The 17,226-nt window shown below is 42.1% G+C and overlaps 1 protein-coding gene across 23 annotated transcripts in view; it reads left to right on the forward strand.

The window, feature by feature from the left end:
• The window catches only part of LOC308237676 (membrane cofactor protein-like), an 80,840-nt gene that overhangs the window by 29,600 nt on the left and 34,014 nt on the right, over nucleotides 1-17,226 (forward strand). For 14 of the 23 annotated variants that reach the window (XM_080648580.1, XM_080648577.1, XM_080648564.1 and 11 more), the window contains exon 1: nucleotides 8,425-8,646. The exons of 4 other annotated variants lie outside the window; for them this stretch is intronic. In XM_080648580.1, coding sequence (XP_080504706.1) covers nucleotides 8,535-8,646 — 112 coding nt within the window. In that variant the 5' untranslated portion in view covers nucleotides 8,425-8,534. Of the gene's footprint in view, nucleotides 1-5,491; nucleotides 5,605-8,418; nucleotides 8,647-17,226 lie in introns of those variants that run through there. 5 more of the 23 variants (XM_080648576.1, XM_080648570.1, XM_080648568.1 and 2 more) reach the window with 3 other exon arrangements.

A 17,226-nucleotide genomic window follows, 5' to 3' on the forward strand; every position in this document is an offset into this window, starting at 1 on the left:
CATTCCTATATGTTTGTGCGTTTATGCTAAGAACCTTTGAGAAATAGCAAGCTTTTCTTTTCCTTGTGGAACCCAAGCATTTGCCACGTGGGTGGGCCTCCAAGTCCTCCAGCTCCCCGTTAAGGTGCAGGATCAATCTTTTAAGGATCCAGTGGAGACGTTCACTTTTCACTTTCCCCTGCTTTCCCACTTTATCTGAATTCTGTCCCTCACCTGAACTCCCGTGACTGCTCTCTCCTTTCTGTCTTCTTCCATTTGGGCTTGTTGCTATGTCTTATCCCTTCATTCCCCCTACTCAAGCAGCCCTCCCCCAAGCTGTAGTTTAGTAAATTTTCAGCTGCTTGCTCAAGGTTTGGAGTAAAAAAGAAAAATACACTGCGATCCAAAGTGGCACCCTATAGAGAAGGGGATATTAAAAATCACTGAGCTAAAAAGTGACTGTTTTTGTAAATAAAGTTTTACTGGAACAGAGGAGCCACACCCCTTCATTTACCTGTTGCCTGTGGCTGCGTTCACACTACAACAGCAGAATTAAATAGAAGAACCGAGGTCCAGAGGCTTCAAGGCACACACAACCAAAATATTCTCATCTTTCTTAATCAATCACACAGAGAGCAATTTACTTGGTCCTTCCTCACTCTGGCTATGCCTTGGAGTCCTAACATTTCCTATCCATAAGATCCTGAGGCCATTTTCAGCAACAGCAGCACCACAAGCCTTACAAAGGGAGGGATTCAGCCCCTCTTGTAGAAAGCAGAATTTTTAAAAATGCCACATTTTTGGGTAAATTTTCCTTCTTTCTGTTCTACCTCTTTTCATATCAATGTACACCTGGCATGTGAGATTTATATTGAGCAGAGGACAGTGCAAGTGGCCACATGAAAAGGGAAGGGAATGGGAGAGGCATTTCTAGTTAACTAAGACATAGCCAATTCCTTTTTCTCTAAACCAGCCAACCAAAAAAGTAGAAATGAATTTGCAAAGCCCTATGTTTATTATTGGGTTTATACTCCCTTTGCTTTTGTTTGAGAGCTTGTTTTTCATGACTGTTTATGGAAGCAAACAAAATGTGTATTGAGTTTTTAAAATTCAGAATTGGTAATTAACTTTTTGAAGATTTAATAATCATTGACCTTGATCCTTCTCAAATGGGTTCAAGGCATTTGCATATGCCTGGGGAATGTGTGGCTAGCATACCAAGGAGACACGGAAGTCATGAGGGAAAATGGCATAGGGAAATACTTTTTTTCCTAATGTTTTTCCAATAGTTTGGAGGAAAAATAACATTACTTCTATATTAACACAAATGCATTATAAGGGAGAAGAAGGCAAGTAATGTAGGAGATTTTAAGATAAAATAAGGCACAAAGTGTTGTGTTTTCCGGATGCTTTCAGTTAGCCTCCAACGCTCTTGGGGTGATGCATTTGTTTTCCTCTTTTATCAGGGTACTTTTATGGAAAAGTTGTGCAAAACTAATCCATAGCCAGCTATGCTGTCGCCGCCAAATATAAAAGACTATATAACCAGACTGTGAGGGCAATGTTTGTCTTGAAAAGATTTTATTTAAAAATATTCCAGAAGACTGCTTAAAATATCATTTGATTTACCCTATTCCTGCCAGGTTACCTGCCTAAAACACATTGCCACCTTTCTTCCGACCTAAGTTACACGAACCCAGCTCAGGATTCACTGACCCAAGAAGCTCTTACAAATTTCCAAATAACTCCAGTCCAAAGTGACGTCTCTCTTTGGGGCTCGCAGAACTCCCTGTCTATTCCAATTTTTAAATAAACAATTTTCTTTTAAAGTAATCTGTGCTTATTATTGAAAACAGGGAAAATGTAGAAAAACATAAAGAATATAAAATTTACCTATAATAACCTCCACCCACTGGTTAGTATTTTTTAAGCTTCTTTATATTTTACACTTATAGGATCTCACCTTGAGATTATGTTCACTGTATAATATTGAATCTGTATTTTTTATCCTCGCCAAATGACAATCATTTCCTCCTCATTAAAAACTGTATATAAACATCCCATTGTACTTGACATTTCATTTGTTGTTTTTTGCCTATTAACTCTATGACATTCATTTACTTGATCATTTGTTCATTCTTCAAGCAATGATTAGTCACTTATAAAATAACATAAATTGTGCTTATGTGTTTTCTTTCCCATGCTAAATTAACTCAAGAGTAAAGACCACTTTTTAAAGTTACCAAAATTTCTGAGTATAGACTTAATCAAATGAGGAATATTTGAGAATGAATTTATCAAAATTTAATTTTATTGTCAACTTTTTGAACACATTCTTTTACATCAATCTGAATCTCAAATTTCGTACATCGATGGTTGGCCACCTTTTTTTTTTAATATATTTTTATTGATTTTAGAGAGGAATGGAGAGGGATAGAGAGATAGAAACATCAATGATGAGAGAGAATCATTCATCGGCTGCCTCCTGCACACCCCCTACTGGGGATCGAGCCCACGACTCAGGCAAGTGCCCTTGGCCGGAATTGAACCCAGGACCCCCCAGTCCACAGGCCGACGCTCTATCCGCTGAGCCAGACCAGCTAGGGCGGTTGGCCACCTTTTAATAAAAAGGTAGGAATGACTTAATGACTTTATCTCAGAGTGCTCTTTGAATGGTGGAGTTTTGACCACAGGTGTTCTACAGTAGACGGTTAGTCATTTGTGGCAATATCTCAGAGACAGGTGTGACTTAGAATCTGTACCATGCTGAACACCTGTGAGCTCAGGACAGGTATAGGAGTAGTGGGGGTGATACTGGTAAAAAGGCACACTCCAAAGACAGGTGTTGAAGGACATGAGAATGCTCAACGATGGTGTATGTAACAGATGATGTGGGGATAATTTATGAGCTAGAAAGAGGGACCAGGTGGCAGTAATTACTGGAGGTATTAGGTGAACTGATGGGGCTCATCAGGGTCTGTCCCTTGGTGGAAGGACAGTGTTTCCCGCCTTAAGAAAGAGGAGAGGCTTCATCCTGGCCAAGGAAGCATTTGGACACCTTAGACTATGCAATACCTCCTTTCAGTCTTGACTGTGTTAAGTGCAGGAGGACATGCCTCCTCCAAACTACTGGGTCCTGTGTACTTCCCCCTGCCACAGCCATGGTTCAGAAATAGGGCTGAAGGAAAGAATCCGTGTGTTACAATGGACCTGTAGGTTTTCTGGAATAGGGCTCTTTTTATTCATTTGCTCACCTCTGAGAACACTTTTGACAAAAGAAGCAACGAGGAAAGGTCAGTTAATAATTAATCTCTCTTATCTACTTAGTTCATGCCATACTGTCTTGTGCCCTACATAGCTACCACAACAGAGGGCAATAACCCCCCACATTATTCTGAACTTATAACTTATGTGTAACGCTAGCAGTGATGATCAACATATACATTCTGGGTGGTTCAATTGTCGACCCTGCTGCCATCTAAATAAAAATTCCTGTTACTTCAGTGTCCTTCCTTGACAAAAAAACTATAAAGCATGAGAACACCTCGGATTAAAATGCTCTTCGGAAAGGAGCCGATTCATTTCAACAGAATAAGATCTGAGACTCAAAATTCTTTTTCTTTTTTTATTCATTTCAGAGAGGAAAGGAGAGAGCTAGAGAGATAGAAACATCAATGATGAGAGAGAATCAATGATTGGCTGCCTCCTGCACATCCCCTACTTGGGGGGGATGGAGTCCACAACCCGGGCATGTGCCCTTGGCCGGAATCGAACCTGGGACCCTTTAGTCCACAGGCCAACACTCTATCCACTGAGCCAAACCGGCTAGGGCAGTGGTCGGCAAACTCATTAGTCAACAGAGCCAAATATCAACAGTACAAAGATTGAAATTTCTTTTGAGAGCCAAATTTTTTAAACTTCTAACGCCACTTCTTCAAAATAGACTCGCCCAGGCCGTGGTATTTTGTGCAAGAGCCACACTCAAGGGGCCAAAGAGCTGCATGTGGCTCGCGAGCCGCGGTTTGCCGACCACGGGGCTAGGGCATGAGACTCAAAATCCTTGAAGTGACTTCACAGAGCTGCCAACATGTGCAGGCAAAGATGCTGAAGCTCTCCCAATTCCTAAGGAAGCTCCCTCTTCGGTCGGAGTCTGGATGCTGTCACTGCACCTTCTTTGTGCTGAAATGAACACGCTGTCTAGTCAGGGGAAAGACTACACTGAGGACATGTAACTAGTCTCAGTTACTTAAAGGAAGAAAGTGTTGCCTAAGATTTCTGTTAACATGTTTGTCGTTTTCCTTATTTTCAAATGTTTGTAATATGGAATTGGGCTCATTAAAGAGAATTTGGAAAATGCAGGAGTAAGATATGAACCGCGGGGCTGGGCCAATTGCTGCCAAAAGCTCTTTCTAGAGCTAGAATTCAAACTCTGTTTTGTTTGCCTTTGTTTACACTTGGGAGATGTAAGTCCATTTAAGTCTGTGAAGCTTACAGTAAATGAAATAGTCTATCTGCACCATTATAATGAGAAAGGAATAAAAGGTTTTATCTTTGCAAATCTACTTATGGAATATGCTTTGTAATATGTTTACCGTTTCAAGCCATCCAAAGCCAACAGGAAACAAAATGAAAATACATCCCTTCTGAGAAATGCCCTTCTTTCTGTATTTGACTGGCTTCAGAATAGCTGCTGTGGGTGTGGCAACAGCTATTGACTTCTGGTAACAGCTATTGACTGGCAGGTTTTACCAGGTGCAAATAGAGGTGGTATCGCTCCCAGGGCCAACATCAAAAAAGATGGTTTTCTTCCCTGTAGCCACTCTCTTTCAGGTTTCCACAAACACCTACGGTGTAATTCACCAGGACAGTAGGAGGCCTTTTCTGAGAGCATTCACAGGTGCACTTATGCTGCTACCCCACCTCGGAAAAGCACCATGTAAATATATTAATGTAGGTGGTAAAGAATCATCTAACATTGTTTTATTTTAAAGAAGTTGGCCTCTGTTTAGAGACATCCACACACATCCTTACCTCCATTCATAAAGCCTTAAAGGAGATCTAACACACAGCTTAAAACCTGGTCTGCGAACATGCATAGTTTCCATTCTCTCCTCGTTTTCTTTTGGCAGTTTGACAACATCTTGAGGGGAACTAGAGGAACCACTAGTGTTTATGCCCCTACTTCCCTCAAGGCCTTGACTCTCTTGGGTCAGTACTCTCCTGTGAATTCCATCTCAAGTGATCTCCAGTCTAAGGGGTGGGCATTAGCTCCACCTCAAGGATTAGCTTCCTTGCCTGATTTAGGAGGGTTTTCTGGGCAGACAGTTGTAGTTCATTCCTTTTAGAGTCAAATCCAGCTTTGTTCTCTGTGTCTAATTATTATTACAATTAAAATCTCTCAGACATCTCCCATGCTCATGGAGAATGGGCAGAAAGATGTTAAATCATTTGACAGCAGCACCTGTTTATTTCATTTAGTAAGTAATACGTATTTATTATGTACCTACTACAGGCCTAGAACTATCTGAGCACTTGAGAAAAAGCAAGAAAACTCTATCCCTCCTTCATGGATCTTGTCCAGAAAAACAAGGAACAAGGTTCAGAACATATCAGTTGGAGCCTCAGGTGAGTCAACTCCAAATGAGTTAAAGAAACCAACAAGGATACCATTTATGATGCTAAATATGGTTTGATGCCTTGGCCGGTTTTTCTCAGTGGTTAGAATGTCGGCCGTTGGACGGAAGGGTTGTGGATTGGATTCCAATGGCAGGTACCTTGGTTGCAGGTTCCCCAGCCCCTGGAGGGGCACGTGCAGGAGGCAACCAATTGATGTGTCCCTCTCAAGTCAATGTTTCTCTGTCTCTCTCCGCCTTCCTCCCTCTCCTCCTTCCACTTTCTCTAGAAATCGATGGAAAAAATATCCTTGGGTGAGGATTTTAAAAAATGGTTTGATGATTCCGAGGTATAGAAATTTCACTGAGAGGAAGAAAGTTCAAGTAAATCCCAATTGTGAAATCTAATCTAATACCTATAACTAGGAAACCAAACACTAGTTATATATTTTTCCCTGTTAAATCTTCTCATAAACACACACACACACACAACAACAACAACAAACCAAAACGTACACCTTACTTCCAAGCCTAGAAATAAATGGGAAAGTTTTTCCCCCCAGCTTTACTGAGATATAATTGACATGTAACATAGTGTACAGATAGATGATTATAGAGAATAGATTCTCTGTTTGCACAAGTGCCAACATTGAGCCCCAGAACATTTCTGTTATATCACACCTTTACAACTGAAAAAATGAAGACAGTCTAATCCCCCCTCATTGAGTTTCCTATTTGTTGCCTTACTTATACCTCCTTCAATTTAAGTGTCATCATGGAGTGTCTACACTTAATAATCCAAGATTCTAAGACCTTTGTTTTATACATCACCTCCACACACACTGTTTTACAGCTCCACTAACATTGTGTTGGTCTGAGAGGAAGAGGAAATTCCATGATTTGTTGAACCCTGAAAGTTGTTAGTACATCTCAGATGCTGAACTGTTTAAATATATATACAGTTTTATCATTCCAGGAGGTGTGTTTGAGGTTTGTATTGAGAGCTTCCATTTCCTCATCATCCTCTCATTCCTTAACCTTCTGTGATAGTTTCTATCACCATTCTATGAACAAAGTAGATGTTGATATATAAGTTGGGTTATTAAAAAAATTTTTTCTCTTCCTGATTCCAAACATAACCTGAGTCAAAATAGAAAACTGAACAGCACAAAAAATGAAATATGCACAATCCTGTCAACTGTTAGTTTTTTTTTGGGGGGGTATATTTCCATCTAATCTCTCCTTATGCGTATCAATAAACTACTTTTGTTTAATAAAAGGAATACCAAAAGGCACATACTGATTTGGAGTCTGCTTTTTTTCTACTAAAGAATAGAGGATAGTTTCTCACATTAATATTTTTTTTACACTGCTTACTGCATAGAATTCCATCCCATTAGCCATCTGGCAAAAATTCCTTATACTTTCGCTAGACACTTAAGAGCTTATATTTTTTTCCCAAATTATACATTTTGGCTCACAGGTCTGATGGTCTCTGTGGGATAAACTCTAAATGTGACTATTTGCTTTAAAAGTCAAGTCCATTTAAAAACTTCAAAAACACACAAAAATTTTGTTTTGTGGGTCCTGGTCCCCCTCCCCCCAATGTTTACTCACATTGTTTGACATTTTTATCCTTTGCAACTAATAGAAAGAAAATGTCAATTCTTTTGTTTGTTCTTTTAATATTGGTCATATTCCCGGTTTTTGTTTAATTAATACAGGTTTACTCACAATTCTACAAATAAATCTTGCTCATTCTTAGATTTCTAGCATTGAGAGACTGTTTCATCAAAAAATTCTCCGTATTATTAATTCCTATATATCCAAACAATAACGGTATTCATCACTTCCAAGAATTTGCCATGAATACATCCTTGTCCTTAACTTTTTCATTCATGTATATTTCCTCTTCAATAAAACAGTTAATTGATCAAGAGCAAGGGCCCCATATGTCTATGGCCAGGTATTCATTTACCTTCCCAGGGATTCTCTCAAGGGAGTAAGGGGCAGAGTCATTTACATTAGGGGTTGGGAATGCAGTGGCCAAGCCATCTTGGTGATGTTGAAATCTAGCAGGCATTGAGAGGATTCAGTAGCAGACCTTCAACCACGGAAATCTCAAGTGTCGTCCCTAATTATGCTGAGTTAATGCCAAATGTTGAGCAAGGGCCCTGGCACTACTGACAGTCTGGTGGCCCCAGGACAAAAGTGAAGCCCTGAGCCAAAACCGGTTTGGCTCAGTGGATAGAGCGTCGGCCTGCGAACTGAGGGGTCCCAGGTTCGATTCCGGTCAAGGGCATGTAACTTGGTTGCGGGCACCTCCCCAGTAGGGGGTGTGCAGGAGGCAGCTGATCGATGTTTCTCTCTCATCGATGTTTCTGACTATCTATCCCTCTTCCTTCCTCTCTGTAAAAAAAATCAATAAAATATATTTAAAAAAAAAAAAAAAAGTGAAGCCCTGGGGGTGCTGGTCCCTAGGCGACCCGGGTCTGGGCTCTGGGTTTCTATTTTCAAGTCCATGAGCTTTATTTTTCCATCCCCGGCTCCGGAAAGGGCGCAATGATGACTGGGCCAGCTCTTGTTTCCTTTCCACCCTTCCTGAGTGGGGTGGTAACTGCCTGTTTAAGGACACGGTGGTGAACCACCATTTCCCGCAAACCTTGTCAGGTGAAGAACCGTCAGCCTCCCGCCGGCGCGGGCGGAGCCTGAGCTGCCAATAACCCGCCGGGTTATAGCCAGGCCAGGCCACGCCCCTTTCCCTCCTGCCCGACCCACCCTGAGGCCCCGCCCATCGCCCAGCTATTCGGGCCCGCCCCCTAGCGTCACTTCCGCTCGGGCGTGGTCCAAGCCATGCCCACTTGGACCGCCTTCAAGGTTTCTTGAGTCTGAGGGTTGCTGGGTCGGGTGCTGGCCAAGGGATTCCCGCTCTTCTCTCGGAACATGACGGCTTCTCGGGGGCCTCGAAGGGCACCTCCTCGCCGTCCCTTCTCTTCTTGGAGCTTCGTTGGGAATCTTTTGGTGACGCTAGTGCTCTGGTCACCCGCATCCACCGGTAGGGGCCTGGAGAGAAGGTTCGCTCCCGGAGCGAGCTGGAGCGGGTTGGGGAGCCGGCCGACCGCAGCCGAGGGCGGGGAGAGGTTGGGTTGGTGGGTCGGGTTAAGGGGGACGGGGCTTGGGCAGAGCTGCCCCGGGTTGTGCTGTGCGCGGCTCCAGGGGAGGGAGGACCCTGAAGTGCCAGCGGTTTGTTCTGAGCCTCGCAGGGCGCTGAGCGCGGCCGGGGTTTGCAAAAGCCTGTCCACAGCGAAAGCTGGCAGGTGTTTAGGGACTGAGCCCAGCAGGATGGGAAGCGCAGGCCCGGCGCTCCAGGTGAGGGCTTGCTCTTGAGTGCCCCAGTGCGTGGGGATGTTGCCAGGGTCCGCGCCGCGCCCGTGGTGGGTGTTTGCGCTGCGTTTCCTGCGCGGTGTGATGCCTTGGTGTTTGTGCCCCACTGGGTGTTTGGCCGGGTGTTATCGGGTGTGTGCTTAAGGGAAGTGGCCTGGGCAGGGGTGCGGAGTGTGGGGCAAGGAAGCGCACTGCTTCCTCTGTGTGGGGGCTGGGGAGCGCATGCTGAGCCCTTGAGTGAGAGGTGTGGTTTTGGAAGGGCGCTCAGTGCTTTTGTAATTAAAGTTAACAGGCTCCTTGTTGCCCAAATTCGTATTAACATTGATTTGCTGACTGTTGCGCCCAGTGTGGTCTTCTTGTTCCATGAAATAGACGCAGTATCCTATTCAATTACTAAAAGTATTTTTGGCGTTGTTGTGTGGTGTGTGTTTTTTTTTCATAAGGTTGAGTCATATTTGAGGGGCTATCCAAAGTAACCTAAGTACGTTGGTAGGCAAACCCAGTGAGAAATTAGTATACCGAGAAATGGACAATAATGTTAATATGGTTTCCCCCTACAGGTCATAAACTAAAGCTGGGACTTATTCACGAAATAAGTTGCGTTTTTCGTTGACTAAATTAAGTACTTAATATGCTAAAAAACAACATGCTTATTGTATAAAATATACACAAAGGACAACCATTGAATACTTTAGTGTATTTCCAACTGTTGTTATATACATGTGTGTTTATATACCCAGTGATTTTTAGTATCCTACTACATAGTATACAGTTTGCATGCTGCATTCTCTCCTTAGGAGAATTCATTCAATAAATTATTTGCCTTGTATGTGCCAGGCCCTGTGCTGGTTCTGGGGACACACTGGTGACCAATAACAAACCATTCCTACTTTCATGATCCTTATTGCACTCTTTGTCTGTTTGCACACCCACACACAGGAACTGTGTTTTTCTCACTGTTAGATCCCCAGTGCCAGACACATAGTAGGCAATCAGTAAGTAAAATATTTGCTAAAATTTATTGGGACTGACTAACCAAACCATAATACAAGTCTATTTCTTTTTTAATGTTTTAATTGATTTTAAAGAGAGAAGAAGGAAGAGGGAGGGAGGGAAGGGTGGGAGGAGGAAGTGAGGGAGGGAGGGGAGAGACAGACAGAGACAGACAGACATTGATGGGTTGCCTCCTGAACCCACAACCTGGGCATGTGCCCTGACTGGGAATCGAACTGGTAACCTTTCCATGCTTTTGATGACACTCAGCCCACTGAGACACACTGGCCAGGGCCAATACTTGTCTTTTTAAAAATATATATATTTTTATTGATTTCAGACAGGAAGGGAGGGGGAGAGAGAGATAGAAACATCAGTGATGAAGGAGAATCATTGATCAACTGTGCCCTGCACACACACACACACACACACACACACACACACACACACACACACCACACGGGGATGGCATATGCCTTGACCAGGGAATCGAACCTTGACTTCCTGATTCATAGGTCGATGCTCAACCACCGAGCCACACCAGCTGGGCTTGATACTAGTGTTATAACCCCAGACAGGTGCTCTGGAGGGAAGGATCGTGTTTCTCTGACAGCATTTAACAAATGGCTGGTGGAAGGAAAGGCTCTTCTGCTCTTGAGACAGGCCGAACTCTGCCACCTAGGGGCTTCTGCACTTGCTGTCTCCCAGTCTAGGAGCATTGTCCTCCTGCCTCTTGCATAACTGGCTCCTCCTTATCCTTCCAGCTCATTGGTGGTGTTACCCCATCAGAGGGACCTTCTGTGACCATTCTATCTCAGGTAGACACACACACACTCATACTCATACACACTCATCCTAACTTGTAATTACCCGTCCAAAACGATGTTTTCGGTTCTCTTCCCACTAGAATACAGAGATCTGTGTGTCTTGTCACACTTGTGATTACAAATGCTCACTGTTTTGCCTCAATATCAACACTCTTGTATAACTATTAAGTAGCAGGAAGTTAAATATAATATTCAGCTGGCTCTTAAAAGCTCAGGAACAAAACTCCTCTAGCCTCTAGGAGGAAGGTTCTGTTATCTGTTTCCTTGAACAAATAGGTAGCCACATAGTTCTCCAACAAATGCGTTTATTCGGGAACAACAAAGAATTGTATTTCAGGACCTGTGGTCTACAGGTGAACCAAGAACAAGCCCAGAGAAAGAAAGAGGAGGAACTGAAAGTTTGAGGTATAGTGACTTTTCATTGGCCGAGTTCTGGCAGTCTCATTGGCTTGAATAGGCAAGGAGGAATCTTTCTCTTCCTCCTGTTGAGGCAGCAAAATAGTATCACTTCCTGTGGGAAATGGATAGTAGGTCTCTTAACATTTGGGACCATCTATATGTGTTGCTTGTGTGTGAGTTTTCTCATTTAGCCTCCTGACTCCATTTTAAATGAGATTTCTATTTTTTAATTTTCACATGCCCCCCTTTGAATGATTTTTCTCCAGAATCATTGCTGATTATGAGTCAGGTCTTTTTGGATTCAGTGGCCTTTTGTTCCTTGATGCCAGGAAGGACCGTTGCTGAGTGTCATGTTCCATGTCAGAGGAAAATGTACAGGTTGTAAACCTATCATTTGAGTAATGAGGGATGGGGAGGGGCAGTGAGATCTCCTAGGAATTACCCTTCTCCAGTTTGCCTCTTAGAGTAGTGAATCGCCAAAGGCATACTCAGAATGGAAAGAAGTAAGAGCGTTGGGAAGACGTACTGCAGGTATAAAACATGAAGCAATTAAGCAGTATTGCTCTCTCAAAAGAAACTGAACAAAATGTCTTATCAATAGACAGCCTGTAGGTTGCAAATTCAGAGACTATGAATTGGATAAGAATCCACGATCAGTTAATAGTCTATAAAGGAGAGGCTTCAGTGAGTTTTAAACCTTCTAATTGGCTTGGTCTGAACATCTTGGGGTAGCTGTCTCATCAGGTGTACTCTGCATCAATTTTGGGAAATTTGTACCCTTAGGTCACCAGATGGGGTGCAGGTTCAGTCAGGATTAGGTGCTTTATTCAGATGTGTCACATGAATCCAGGAATCTATTGCATGGAGTTTGGCCCCAGAAGGGTTGGTTAGCAGGACCTGGTAGGGGCCTTTGTAGCGAGGTTGCAAAAAGCCTTTTCCAATAGATGAAGTGTCCAGGGTGCACAGTATGTTGTTTAAGGTCTTCATCTCCCTGGAGTTCACTGTGAAAAGATTGCTTAAAGCATGGTTAATTCTCTTAAAGATTTCTTTTAAAAAATTTTTTATTTATTGAGAGAGAGAGAAACATTGATTTGTTGTTCCACTTATTTATGCATTCATTGGTTGATTCTTGTATGAGACTTGATCAGGGATTGAACCTGCAATCTTGGCCTATCAGGACAATGCTCTAACTGACTGAGCTACCCAGCCAGGGCAGAAAATGGTTAATTTTGATAGAAGAACTTAGTCATTATAATATTGAAGTATATCTCCTTTGACCTGTTGTCCATCAAAAGAGGCAGGGGCTGGGTGCACTGGGCTCTCTGTGACTATCTCCAAGAGTGAGAGTTTGAGTTCTAAAGGAGGACGATCTGGGTTGTTATTAATAGGTGCCCACCCATATTGATGCATAGATGCTGTCATTTTGTCAGTGGGCGAATGGTTTAATGCATGTACAGTGGTTGGACTGGTTTATTTGGCCTGGAGCAGGGCTGCTTCTTTTTATCAAACCAACTGCAGTGCTTTTGGCCAAGGTATTTGGAAGGTTTCTGCAAATTTTGTCAATGAGTCTTAATGCTGTTAGTGCATTTGACTAAACCTGAGGTTTGAGCATGGTCAGTGCAGTGAAAGTGTTGTCAAACTGGCCATACAGTACAAAACTGTCAAAGCACCTGACTGGTAAGATGGGTTCCCTGACCCCTATGAGCTCTGGAGGGCTTCTCTAGGTGAGGGTGATCTTTTCACAGGGCCTTTAGCCACAGCAGAAGCAGTAGCCTGTCTGCTGGGAAAGCTTCAGTCTAGTGAGAAAACATACAGACCACGACTAAAATATATGCATATCCACGAGATGGAAAAGCTGTACGAAATCCATTTGCCAGACATAGAGTGGTCCATTAGGCAACTTAAAATGTCTGGCAGCAGTTGGATCAGGCTTTTCTGGCTCGTACGTTAGACAAGTGGGACAAATAGGTACTTTTTGTGGCCTTATTAATAGGTGCCCACCAACATTGATGCATTTTGTCAGTGGGCCAATGGTTTAATGCGTGTACACTAGTTAGGAGTGGGAGTTTTAGAGCCTCTGGTTGGACTGGGCTGTTATTTGGCCTGAACCGGAGCTGCTTCTTTTTATCAAACCAACAGTTGTCAGATTTCCAATTTTGTTTTTTCTTTTCCTGAGGCTAACTGTTGGACATCGCTAACCAGTTTTTTGACTTTATCATTTGGGGAAATATCCCTTTGGCCATACCAGAGGTTTGACTGTTGTAGGTTCCTTTTTAAGGACTTCATTCCTTGTGGAGTCAGGTTTAGAATGACCTGGGGATCTTAATAATAGCTAAAAGTATAGCATCCAATAATTTCTGAACATACAGGCCATTTTTAAATTTCAGCTGGAAGTAAGATAGCCATGTTGCTTCTGCAACATTCCAAATCATGACCTATTCCAAAGGCATCTCTCCTATCAGTAGAAATACCAGCAGTTAGGCCCTTGGCTAAAGTGCAGGCCAGAATGAGCTTGGGGGGCTGTAGTAGCCAAAGGCAAAGGTTCCACTTCAATTACATCAAACAGTGAAGATATTGCATATACAGTAAAATATTTGCCATTTAAATAAGAATTATTACTGAGTAAAATATTTGCCATTTAAATAAGAATTATTACTGAAACATGAGACGTCAGCCTTACCCGGAGGAGTGTCCTCCAGATCTAATTTAAGGTTTCATCCTTTTCTGGTCAAGGCTTTGCTTTATCTGAGTGGCTTTGGTTGGCACTTGCCTGACTCTTCAAATCAGGCTGTTTGACTGCAACTGTGATGATGCTCTTCAGGCTGATTCCTTTTGGAGCCAGGCTGCTTCTACTGAAACTTGCTGGCCTACAGTCCACCTTCGATAATGTTAAAATACTATTGCTACTAATAGCAGTAATGGGAAATGGGCTTATCTAAGCATAAATATTTTGACATGAAAGAAATTGAAAACTCTAGTAAAGGGAAATAAATATAACTAAACCAATAGGAAAAAAAACTTTGAATAAAGGCAAAACCTGAAGGAAAAAAATTAGGCTGAAGAAAAAATTATGCCTTGCAGATAACTCTGGAATAAGCTGGCTGAACGATAAAGAATTTAATTTTGGTCTAAGAGTGTATAGATCTGATAACTATGCTCATTCAGCTCTGGTTCTAGGTACCAGAAATGCAGTGATAAATGAGACAGTCTTGAGGGGAATGAGAAAAATAAAGAATTACAATATGAAAAGTATATTGGGATATCATGATGACATCCCAGTATTTTGAGTGACAGATGTCAAGAGCCTCAAAGAAGAATTGGCATCTAAGATGCTACTGAAGGATGAGGGGTGGGAAGAATGACAGGGTCTCTGGTCAAAACTGAAGTAAAATAATGCATGGAGGCCTGCAGTGCTAAAGTAATTTAAGTAATTTAATGGACACCACAAGGGATTGACTATAGCTTGACAATAGTGTGCAAGAGAAAGCAGGATTGACATAGTGGCAGATTTTAAGTCTGTTAGCCATGCCACGGAGCCTTAGACATTATCCTGAGGGCGTTGGGGATCCATTGCAAAGTACCTGACTTGGAAGGTCCTTGGTCACTGTGTCATATCAATATTATTCTGGTAACAATATGAAAAATGAATTGAGTGAATAGTGCCAAGGTAGGTAAGGAGACCAATCCAGAAACTCTGGTCACAATCCAGATAAATGATAGTGGCTGTGGAAGTAAGGATAGAGCTAGAAGATGAACAGGCATTCAGTTGTGGAAACAATTTAACTAGTTTGCTTGGTATGTCTGTGAAGAATCAATAGAGCACTTTCGTTATGTTATTTGAGACAGCATGACACTTTCCAAAGGGAGCTGTGTGGGGTAGCAATTTGATATATAGGTTTGGCACCCCAGCCAGAGATCTAGGATGGAGAGGTATTTGAGAGGTAGCTCTTTTTAGGGGTAATGAAGTCATGGGAGTATATCTACCCGCCCCGGGGAGTCTGCAGAATGAAATAACAAGAGTTCCTAGAACTGCCTATTGGAAACGTCACATTATTCAGTCAGGCAGAGAAGGGAGAGCAGTCAGAGGACAAGCTGAAAACCAGGTGGTCATGCTGTCCTGGGAACCAAAGAGAACTTTTCAGTTAGAGTGACCAGTAGCTCCAGATGTTCCAGACAGGGCGACTAAAACTACTGAGGACGAAGGGGTTAGGAGTCACTGAAAAACAGGGAGGCCACTTAATGACTTTGAAAGTAATTTAGTGATTTTCGTAGGCCTACAAGTGAGGCCTTGAGAAATAAAATTGGCAGGTGTAGATGCCAGTGTCTACATTTTGGGAAGCAACGAAAGTTTAAAGATAGGGTGCTGTGTAGACAGTGGGAAGAGGAGCAGGATTGTCAGGTTTCACTGGGGTTCCCGTTTGGTGAGACACCATGATTTTCTGAAGGCACCAATCTGGGCAGGGGTGTGTATACTCAAGTCAGAAAGTGATTTTAATTTTTGCAAGCAGGGAGAGAGTGCTTACCCAATTTTGGCAAGTGTAGACAAGGCGAGCAGTTCTCTTGATCCATAGCAGAAAACGATTTCATTTTCCCGAAACCCGTCTGGGACATTGCCGAGTTTTCTGAATGCAGCTCATCATCTTCCTTAATGTTATCTATGTTAAAGTGTAGCATTGCAGCCAAATAATAATTACATTTAAAGTACCTAGGAAAAACTAAGGCAAGGTGCTATTTTTCTGGGTCCTGGAATGTTTAGTTTAAATATTCCCATAGGAAAAAAATTCAGTGTTCTGAGCAAGGGAAGAAATTTGCTTAGTAAAAGATGTAGTATTGCATTCAATTATTACAGTTTATATAGCTTGTGATCAACTGGTTGCCAAACATTGACATGCACATTGGTGGAAGCATGTGTTTCATGGTGTATGTTAGTGGGAAGAAATACTTCAAATTAGTTGAATGGATTAAACTATCTTATTGACTTTTCCGTATAGACACTACATGTGAAAGTCACATTAGGAATCCTCTCTCCTTTATCTGCTTTCAAGATAGTTACTGAGATTGAATGCATAAAACAAAGGACACTTATATAATTTAATTGTGGGAATGCTGTTACATGATTTCTTTCGTGGTGGTTCCAGGAAATTCTAGAATGATGTTGTGCATTTGTTTCTGAACAGAATTGTATAGAATTTCTAGCCCATGTTTGTTTTCCTATTGAAAATGACAATATCTAGCTCAGGGTATTCAGTAAATGTAATGTTATCTATTATAATAAAAGCATAATATGCTAATTAGACCAGACGTCCTTCCAGACGACCTTCCAGACGAAGCCAGAGCTGTAAGGGAAGCCCGGGTCCCAGGTGCCAGAGGGAAGCCGGGGGAAGGAAGGCTTACTCTTGCAAGAATTTCATGCATTGGGCCTCTAGTTTATCCATAAAAAAGCATTGTTATCTTAAACAATGCTTTTAATTACTAGGGACTTCGGTTTGCTTTTTGCATTTGTTTTGTTTTGAGCCCTTGAGTGAGGAACATTCGGATATCAAGGGCAGCATAGTGGAAATGTTGAAAACATTTGCCAGTAGGTAGATGATGGAAATTAAATGTTGGACTGGGTATATATAGAGTTTTAGAATTTAGAATATGATAAGAAAGAAGAGTAAAATTTCACGTGTTTAGAGTTCTCTTTACTGGTCTCTCAATCTGAAATAAGACCAAGATTTGGGGAGTAAAAGAGGAAAGATTCCTTAGGGAGCAAAATAGATCTACTTTAGGCCCTTAACCTTTATAGGAGAGGCCTCTACATTCTTTTAGCCTTTTAGGGCTTTACTTGATGTGTCTCCATCACATTATTGTATGTAATTGTTCTAAGAGATTTGTTAGGTTTTCAAGCCCACAGATAATTTACAGGAAGGCAAATTGTAAGTAGAAATGACACGGGAGTGAAAACTACCTCCCTTCAAAAATATCAGAGGTAAAAAGTTCTAAAAGAATAGGAATATATCGGATACACAGCCCATACAGCTACCTCAGGG

Source organism: Plecotus auritus (genome assembly GCF_963455305.1).
Source record: "Plecotus auritus genome assembly, chromosome: 12".
Lineage (NCBI taxonomy): Eukaryota > Metazoa > Chordata > Mammalia > Chiroptera > Vespertilionidae > Plecotus > Plecotus auritus.